The 10,293-nt window shown below is 28.9% G+C and overlaps 1 protein-coding gene across 2 annotated transcripts; it reads left to right on the top strand.

Moving 5' to 3' along the window:
* The first annotated feature begins 462 nt into the window (after nucleotides 1-462).
* On the top strand, nucleotides 463-8,938 carry LOC145960316 (inactive ubiquitin carboxyl-terminal hydrolase MINDY-4B). 2 transcript variants are annotated; one of them, XM_083079687.1, is made up of 11 exons: nucleotides 463-905; nucleotides 1,380-2,071; nucleotides 5,284-5,369; nucleotides 5,584-5,801; nucleotides 6,098-6,305; nucleotides 6,803-6,868; nucleotides 7,120-7,190; nucleotides 7,336-7,486; nucleotides 7,576-7,769; nucleotides 8,099-8,248; nucleotides 8,614-8,938. In XM_083079687.1, exons 2-11 carry the CDS (start codon nucleotides 1,948-1,950, stop codon nucleotides 8,657-8,659), a joined length of 1,314 nt encoding a protein of 437 aa, XP_082935813.1. In that variant the 5' UTR covers nucleotides 463-905; nucleotides 1,380-1,947; the 3' UTR covers nucleotides 8,660-8,938. The 2 variants fall into 2 exon arrangements, with proteins under 2 accessions (XP_082935813.1, XP_082935814.1); XM_083079688.1 differs by lacking the exons at nucleotides 463-905; nucleotides 1,380-2,071 and adding an exon at nucleotides 5,022-5,213.
* The last annotated feature ends 1,355 nt before the right edge of the window (nucleotides 8,939-10,293 follow it).

Raw genomic sequence — 10,293 nt, 5'->3', positions numbered from 1 at the left:
TCGCAATTTGATTAAAGCTGTTTCTACTGCAATTTCATTTCCGATTGTCTATAAGGCAAGTACGAGAACAGCACGAAACACATGCAAAGATGCGCAGCTCTGATAAATCTATAAGATAAGACAATCCATACATCCGTGCCGAATACAGTAGTTCAGGTATAAAATAGGTATTACGCAGGTATAAAAGCACGATTCGAGTACATCGAGGCTGTCAGTACACGTGTAACAATTAGACGAACAATTTCCTTTAACCGCGATAGGGCATCCATCACAATCTATCAAATAAGATTTTTAGCATATATACAGATATAACGATTTACATTTGACATTTAAAAAAATCAAAGATTTAAAAATTGTATTTATAATAAAATTAATTTAATTGTATTTAGACTAATTTTTTCACAAAATTCAAACAATTAAAAAAAATGAAACTTGATAACTAATTAATATTTATAAATTATTTAAAAAAATATTCTCTCTCGATTTATACATTATCAACATTTTAAAATTATAAGCGAGAAAAATATCGAGTGATTATGGACCAGAAATCAATCTATAAGCTGCTCTCAAAATAGCTTACAGGAATATATTGGATTATAATGAGAAATTTTTAGCAACGATTAGTGAATACAAGATAAAAAGTATAATAATTTATTCAGCAAAAATTAAATTGTTTGTGTGTTCTTTATACTCTTTTTAAGCCACCCTGTGTAAGGTGGTTCGCTCGGTGCTACGTCAGTTCGGGGGTGTTAGTTAGGGTTATTATTTCTAGCCGCACGTCTGACGGCAGTCTGTCAGTTATCGCAAGTCAATGAAAGTACAAACAACACTGTTTTCTTCGTAAACATTCGTAATACTTGACGTGAATCGATAAATATTCGGAATTTAAGCTAATACAAACGTATGTAAGTGTTTAACGTAAATTATATAACATCAATATCATTGTGATTTTAATATTTTATTTTACAAAATATATAAATTATTATTTGAAAGAAAAATTTTATTTTGAAAAACTGTGTATTTATAAACTATATATAGTATATTATATATATATATATATATATATATATATATTTATTTATTTATTTATTTATTTATTTATTTATTTATTTATTTATTTAATTACCAACGCGTTTAAAATTAAAAAAGTAAAGCATCAAATGAATTAAACTTTTTTAATTAAAACATTTAAAATTACTGCAGTCGAGAGATAATGTTTTTTAGAATAATTATATGAAATTAGATAATTATATGAATATCAATTACAGAAGAAAATAGAAAAATTTCGATTTTTTAACATATTTGATATTTTTCTTATTGATTATAAAATAATAAATTCACATAATAAAGGAATAGTTTCAATAAAGAGTTTTTGAAAGATCTAGTTCTCCAACTACAGACATATTTAAATCATCGGTATCTTGAAGATTACGGAGTTTCGCGTCTGAATTGTCATGTAGAGATATTATAAAGATTGACATTTATTGTCAAAGAATTATCCAGAGAAATTGTGAACACACTTTTCCTGCATTCCATCATTCAATTCTTGATGGATAAAATGAGAAAATGAGAGAGTATATACTGCAGCGAGCGACTCAACGCGTTTTTGTGGAAGTCATACCGATTGAAGAACAATCACTTGGTGGAAACGAATTACGTTTTATGAACTGTGGAGCTGCATCAGGCTATGGATCATAAATCTTATGTATGAAAAAGAAAATATATATTGTATAAATATTTTCCGGCCTGAAGGAAAGTTTTAGCAAACTCAATGCATTATTATTGTTGACAAGATACAATAATGTCCATTAATAGCGATCTGTTCGCGTATATTTATTGATGATTTGTAAAACGGTGACCCGCAATACGTAGGCTTAAATATAAATTTTATATAAGAATACGAAATTATTAAATTAAATTAAACAAAGCGCTATATACAATCGAGAAATGACAGAATCCGCGTCCGACGTACCAGAAGAGAATGAAACCGCGAACACGACACCCATCTGCGAGAAGCGACACTGTAAGGAAATGCGCAAGGACAAGTTACCCCCTTATCTTCGAGACAAAGGTATGTTATATTATTTCTAAACTTTAGAAAATAAAATATGTAAACCAAAGAAACAACTTATGATATATTATAATTGTCAATTTTATAAGAAGAAAACCGCTACAGTTATATTCTAAATAATATAATTAAAGAGAATATATGTATAAAATTAAACAAAACAAGGATAGATAGATAAAGAGCCAATAATTTAAATAATAATTTTAATAAATAACTTATAGTTAAAGCTAAAAGTATTGAAAAATTGAGAAGTGAAACATTTTTGTTCTTTTTCTCTTTATATACATTGCATTATAAATATTTTAAAATATTAGGTAAATGTCATTATGTTCTACATCAATAATTTCACACAAAAATATATTAGTATTGCAAAAAATTCAAGTAAATTTAGAAAAAAATGATCAATTGTAAAAAAAACAGCGCAGAAGAATATTAATTATTTTCATTAACATTTTTATTAATTATTAATAAAATTATTAATAGAATATTAATTATTTTTATTAATACTTTTTTATTCACATTTTGCTGTAAAAGCTTTTAATCAAATATTGCACGTGCATGCTTTTCATTAAAACTTTGGCTCTCTCTCTTTCTCGTTTTAGCCTGAGCTCATTTTCTTCCTAAAGAAAACATAGCTCAATCGGGATAAGGCTACAAGTGTAGGTATAACTTTATAGAATATATAAGAGAGCATGTGTATGTGTATGTGTGTGTGTGTGTGTGTATGTATGTGTTTACACTGCAGGAGCGTAAATGCTCGAATAGATCGATAGATAAACCTTCTCGAGAGGCGCCTTGCGAATATAAATTAGGGATACGATATATCGTTGTATGTGTGTATGTGTGTGTGTGCAATCGCTGAATGCAGATGGCCGTTCCGGCGCGAATTCGTAATACGATATCTTGATTGCACGCGAACACGCGATCTCTTTCGAGCTATGAAGTAGAAAGGCCGTGCCGAATGATGCATACATCTCCACCGTTCGAAAATGATCGGATTATGACGTCTTTCGTTGCCATCCTCTTGGAATTCAGTTGGACTATGCTTTTTGCAGCATATATTTTTAAAATCGAGCGCCTATTAGATCTTTACATCGCCTATATATTATATGTGTATATATATATATATATATATATATATATATATATATATATATATATATATATATAAAGAACTTTTATCTTGGAAGATCTCAAAAATGGGATTTTAAAATTCTCTCTGTTTTATAAAAAAAATATCTGCTGATAAAAAAATAATTTTTTGTCAGTAAATACATGGCCTTTTTATTTAATAATTTTTAATAATTTTTCAAATCTTAATCTTTAAGCTTATTGATATGAAAATTTAATTAATAAAATGAAGAAAAAATACAGAATATATAAAAAGTGAGATACACATAAAAAGAAAAATAGAAATAAAAAATAGGACGAAAATTTTATGTGATATTTCCAAATATATAAAAATGTAAAGAAAAAACATATACAATTTCATCTATATATTTTATTTTTCTAGAATACGCAAAATATTTCTTGATAAATATAGATTTTTTAAATTTATATTTTAAAGATTGTTATTATTAAAAACATGATGAATATCTTAAGGTACGTGAGCTTCTATTTTTTTTATAAATTATTTTTTTAATAATATACATAAGTATGCAAAATGGCAATCATGTTTTTATATCAGTTGTTATCAGGCACTTCAATGCTTTATCTAAAGCACTGATTAAATGCAAATTATATAGCCAGTTTGATTGCAAATCTTGTACAATTCATGTTTTCATGTTCCTTTATTAGTTTTCCATCAAGGCCTGTTATAACAACTCGTTCAAGCTGTTCTGAGGAAACAAGAACCTTGCCCTCTGATTTAACCCTGACTTGCCCTCTGTACGCTCGACACACGACATGCACGCAAGAAAGCTTGAGCGCATTTGTTATTCTGCGCTTGTGTATAACGCTTCGCGTTAAACTTCATCATCTTCTAAAGCATTCGCCATATAACAGAGAAACATACATAACATAAAAATCTCGGTAATTTACAACCAGCCACATGCAACGGCGTGACTAATGTTTTTATTATTTCTCAGCTATCCCGCAGGGGAACTTAAACGGTTCTTGACCCTATCTCGATTTTACACCTTATCTCTTAGAGATCACTTTTAGCAAAATTCTTTTTTTCTTTTTTAAAAAAGTGGAGAAAAGGAGGAAAGAATTTTTTCTTATTTTTTTCTCTTTTTTGCTTCTACTTTGATCTCTTTCTCCTTATTTCTGATTTTCTCCTGTTATTTTTTGTTTATTATTTTTTTAATTTTCTCCTCCTTTCCTTTCTTTTTATTTTTCTTGCTTTTCTTTCTTCTTTTTGAAAAATTTCCAAGTGTTTTAATTATCACAACAAAGCACGAGTAAACTTACGTGCACTCAAATTCTAATTCAAAATGCGACATGACAAATAGACATTAATAGGGCATGTCTATCGCTCGGCGTGTTTTCTCTTTTGGACATTCAAATTGACACCTTTCGTGCGCGATCAGTCCCGCCGCCCCGCCGCGACATATTTCGCGAGATGCCTGCACGCATAAGCGCCGCATACCAAGTCCTATATAAAGGAACGTGAGGATTCCAGTACGATCTCAATTGATATCTGATATTTCAAAGGACGTGGTACCATCGGGTAACTGATCGCGAAGTTATTCTGAAAGTCGCCTTCGTCTGGAATGGTTCTTGCATTTAGTAGATATTAAAAAGAAATAAATGAATTACGATTAAATCATCAAAATCAATTCTTAATTACACAAGAAGAGAAAGAAAGATATTTGTCCAATATTATGCAAAAGATAATAATACAAATATAAAAAAATAATATATATATGTATATATAAAAAATTCTCATCATCTGAAGATATCTATGGAGACGTAACAGATTGATATAATTTCACTTAACATTAATATTTTTTTCAGTAAACGCAAATAAAAAATTGTAAAATATTAAAAAAATATTAAAAAATTGTAAAATATTAATAAGCATTGATATTTTTTCGGTATCTTTAATATCGCAGCATTAAGAATATTTCAAACAAGATGTTGCTATCGACTCGAGCAGCCCGGTACGCTGCTCTCATGGCCGAACCGGACGAACTCCACCCAGGTGTAAAAAGGCGTTTAATTTTAGGAATTGCTTTATTTCTCGAGCATAAATATTATCTGATGTATTTCAGAAAGAATACTTTATCCACGTAACACGAGAACTCTGCCAAAAATACCGGTGGTTGGCGGGCAACCTATCGAAGAAGAAACATGCATGGTAATTGTGAAAATATATAACTTTTGTTACATGAAAAATAAAGAAAAAGAGAAGAAAGAAAGGATTTAATAAAATTTTAACAAATAACACTTGAAAAGTCTCTCTTTATTTATATATGAAAACTTAATGTATAAAAATTAATTGATAAAAAATTATATTTTAATTATTTATGTGCTCCCTAATGTATCATTGTAACAACTTACTTCTGTTACAGGCTCTGAGAACGTTGGTCTTTGGTTCCTGCGCAAGTCCACCTAAGATCGAATGGACAAGAACCGGGTTAACTTTACGACCGTATGGCCAGAGTTTGGCGTTTGGATTAAGAACTCCCAGGAATACAACGAGAGGTCTTGTCACCGCAGTGCAAGCTATCATGCTAAAACACTTTTTGTTCAAATGCAACAGACAAGATTTACGCGTCGAGCCCGAAACGTAAGTGTCTTCAGAGATAGCACATATGTTACATTATTTTATTATCACATATAAATATTTTATATCATGAAATGATTTTAATTCAACAATTTTGTCGAATAATTTTTTATATGACTTAGATATATATATTTATAATTTAGCCAAATTATGAGAAGAATCTGAAATATTTTCGTATAGTATGACATAGTGGAATAAAAAATATGACAATATTATCGGATAAACTTATACAATTAAAATTTTGTAAATTCTGCAAAATCATGTAATTTAATTCTAAAGAGAATTTCTTATGATCGCAGTTTACTGAAACCCTCATACGATCGACAGATCGAAGTATTGACTTCCGCGATATCGGAAATTATTTGGCGTTGCGCCGGTGGCTTCTCCGGCTCCATGTGCACAAATGTTGTCAGTAACACCGTGCCAAAGGCCGTGGTGGCTCTACCACAGGACACACCTTATCTTCAACATAGTGTACAATATTTTCAAGACGGATTAACAGAAACGGTACATATATTTTCCTTTTTTTATAATCTTTTGCGCCAATAATTAACTCAAATTCTCGAGAAATAATAAAAAAAATTGCATAACTTATGATTTACTAAATGTCAATTTTAATATTCTTCTTTAATTATTGTACATAAATACACTTTTTTACAAATTAATAACGATCAAAAATTTAAGCTTATATTTAATTTAAAATAATATTAAAAAGTGACAAAATTAATATTCTTAATTAATAAGTTAATTTAGTTATGCAGTAGTACGTGTATCCGCATAAAAGAGTAACACAGTGAAATCTGTGCTTTCTCATATAATTAACGTGCGAGGAAATAGCGTTTGTCAAATTATAGTGCTCGTATTTCGCCAAGTGTTAAGAATATTCTCTCGAAATTGCCCGACCTATATGTCTCTGAAATCATGTAGTTAACAATTTATTTTTTATAATATTTTATATAAGATCCAAAAGTACATATTCGCTGAAAGACTGCTTTGTACTCTAGCTGCATCTCTTCGAATTCAATTCATTGGAGGATCTTGAGATATTTGTTAAAAGATATTTATATCTGGTGAGTATGATTACAAAATAGAAAGTTAAAATACTTGGTTCATTAAATGTCAGACATAATTTAATTAAAGAAATTGTGTATATCCATTCTATATCAAGCTCAAATCTTTTATAATCTTTATTATTTTTCATCTTCACTTTAGGCGAATTTTTTTGTAAGAAAATATAAGATTATTTTATTTAAAATTAATTTTTAAAGACAATTTTTTTATTATAAAAAAATATTTTTATTTACATATACTTTATTTTTAGTTTCATGACGAAGGCGGACCTGGTGCAAAGTTACTTTTATACAGCGCAGTACTTTCAAGAGGCCTCTCAAAGTAAGACATTTTTTTCTTAATTTTTTCATCGTTATCATTTTACTCAAATTGAAAATGAATAAAAGTTGCTTTAATTAGACAATCATATACATATTACTTCCATTAATAATAATTAATAATAAAATTTAAATATTTGAACACACAGAGTTCAGAATGATTTGGAAGATCCAAAGGCGTCGATTCTTGGTGGATGTTCAGAAGAAGGTCCAATCAGCATCGTCGTCCTTATTTTAACTGGTCGTGTTTCACCGCATCTTCATAATGGAGTAGTTCACGTTGGCGATGAAAATACATATGTAAGCTTATTTTGTTAATTTAATACTTTAGTATCCACAATATACATTTGTAATTATATTTGCTGATAATACAATTAATTGAAAATAAGGCTGTACCACAATGGGGCGTTCTTACAAGAAGCGAAGTGGGATTTTTAATACACGAAGGCGATATAAGCAAACAGCCGGGTTCTCGTTTGAAGACACCCAGTTTACCGATATGGATGACTCTTTGCCTCGGTCATCACGGCGTGCTCTTCAATACAAATCGAGAATTATTGAGAAATTATCACGCAGAACGACGGTATACATTACGTATTTATTTTGCTCTATTTATTTCTTAATTTTTTATTTTAATAATAATTTATTAATTTATTATATTAGACAGTACATAATATCACTATTGTAGTATATCATATTTTATTTCTATTATATCATATGATCATCTCTATATAAAATATAAAAAATTATATACAGTTTAGACGAATATAAGAAATATTATATAGATTATATGTTGAGAGGATAGTTGACAGGATCCACTTCTAAACTTTTAAACACGAACTAATATACAAATAGTACCCTTCCCATTTTCATTTGAGGCCTTAAAGAAATATTATCCTGTACGTGTTAAAGTTTCGAGGTCCAATATTTTACCTGCGGTGGCAGTCACGCTACGTTGACGGTAGATACCAGGGCAAACCAAACTTCCGGGCTATCAGATGCTGCAACAATGGAAGCCGCAGATATCGCCGCAACGCCGTTGGAGAAACTCATTCGATCCAAGTCAGTATATAAAATAAAAATAAATTATCTTTAAAAATAAATTTTAAATTCTCTTCGAAACTTTTACACATTTGATTCTATACATACTAAAAAAAACGTAAACTCTTACTTTGATGGATAAATTTTATTATTGCATGACATATCTAATTGTGGCTTAAAACTTTATATATAATAAAACATAGTTTAATTTAAAAAATTTCTTATTTCCTTTATTAACTTTAACTATAAAAAAAAAATCTAAAATCACTATTGTCTTCTCAATTACGGAATAATCGGACGATATCTGCGAGATCGCTCGAGCGTTACTTTAAGTGACGTAGAATTCAAGGTATTATCTCTCCCATTTGTTTCACGCTACATCAAAGATGGCAGGATGCCCTTATACAATGGAACGGAACACCAGTGATGTGAAGAATACGAAAAAAATGTGTATTAAATCCTTTTATGTTAAGCCATGTAATCCGTGATTCCACACGATGCTAATCGATTGCCCGCTTAATCTCAAGCAAAAACTTATCATTAACAATATTCAAGTAGATATTATTTGTGTTGCAATGTTAGGCACTATATAATTTTACACATGTGATAAGATTAATCTTTGGCGCTTTTTTAGATAGTGTAGTAGATATTTATATGCTAGTCCCAAAAAACTTTGTTATTTTATAAAATATATTAATTGTCAATAAATAACTGTTAACACAACATCGGAGTGCCATCTCAGTTATTGAGTTAACAATGTTAAAAGATTATCATTGCAGAGTGATTGGGTATTTTGACAACTTCTTTTAATGTCGAATGCAAAGCGGTCAAATCCATCAATAGTCAAATTCGTTCTCGGCATATTGTTTTTGTTATCGATGAAGTATAAAATATAAAAATTATACATCAACTAAAAATATTAAAAAATTAAGAGTCATTTGAATAAAACCAGTATTATTAGTTAATAACTCAAAGAAATAAAATCTATTAAAGAGGATTGTAGATCAAAACAAAGTGAAGATTTGGAAAGTAAAAAAAATATTTTTTACTAATAGTTTTAGAAGCATTTTACATATGTACATTTAATTAAATAAGAATTATGTTTAAAAATGATATTCATAAAAAAATTATATAATTGATATAATTTTTTTAACATTTATATATATATATAAATAATATAATAATAATTTCCAAAACTTAAATAACTAAAATAATAAAACGTTAAATAAATAGCGCGCGGTACGAATTGTAATCAGTATTATATAATATTTCTAAATTTAATTCGATTTCTTTTATTTTCTATAAGAAGCCAGACATATATATAATAGTGTAAATCTGAAATAATATAAATCTTCTAAACTAGTCATCCTTAGACAACTCGAATACTCATTTAGTTAATGATTAATAAACTCTTATTAAAGTTATCACGCGATCGCGTGGGAAACGATATGTTTTCTTTAATTTTCATACATGCAATATATATCATAATTATTATCAGTATTCATACTGATGGACGTATTACATGAAAGTCGAATTACATGAAAGTCGACAAAAGAAATTTTGGTTTACTATGGTGTACTGTGGTTTTCACTATTACAATACTCCAAGCAAAATACTTTTGCAATATCAACACTGTAAGTATATTATTTTATCAACATTCTAATATTTAAAAAAAAATGGTCGAATAAAAGTAATATAATAATAAAAAATTTTAAAAAGTGAAAATATTTGAAACATTTAGATATACACTCAGCATGTTTTTTTACGAAATCAAATAATCTACTTCAAAGCAAATAAATCTCGATTTGCGTTGTAATAGTCAAGCATTTGAAGACATTTACAATGATTAAGCATTTACAAGAATATTTGATAAATTGCGTGCTCTGGTCGTCAACTGATAGACGCACCGTTAGCAAGTCATCCTGCGTAAATCGTGCACAATAACAGAAACTAGTTCAAAGTGGAAAGGATTTAAGACGGACCGATGTTTATTAACTGCAAGCACCGTGCATAATAAAAGTAATGAGAGGGAGAAATAAGAGGAGGAACGGAATACGCCCGCAATT

This window comes from Camponotus vicinus, unplaced genomic scaffold (genome assembly GCF_025532165.1).
Source record: "Camponotus vicinus isolate PSW18456_S1 unplaced genomic scaffold, iyCamVici1.0 SCAF_10, whole genome shotgun sequence".
Taxonomy (NCBI): Eukaryota; Metazoa; Arthropoda; class Insecta; order Hymenoptera; family Formicidae; genus Camponotus; species Camponotus vicinus.
This window is presented reverse-complemented; position numbering and strand designations above follow the sequence as displayed.

Bases quoted from the DNA above. Each gene is read 5' to 3' on its own strand.
- LOC145960316 (XM_083079687.1), top strand. From the start codon at position 1,948: ATGACAGAATCCGCGTCCGACGTACCAGAAGAGAATGAAACCGCGAAC. The intron at 5,802-6,097 runs GTAAGTGTCTTC...TTATGATCGCAG, and splicing joins TTACGCGTCGAGCCCGAAAC to TTTACTGAAACCCTCATACG. The intron at 8,249-8,613 runs GTCAGTATATAA...GCTACATCAAAG, and splicing joins GAGAAACTCATTCGATCCAA to ATGGCAGGATGCCCTTATAC.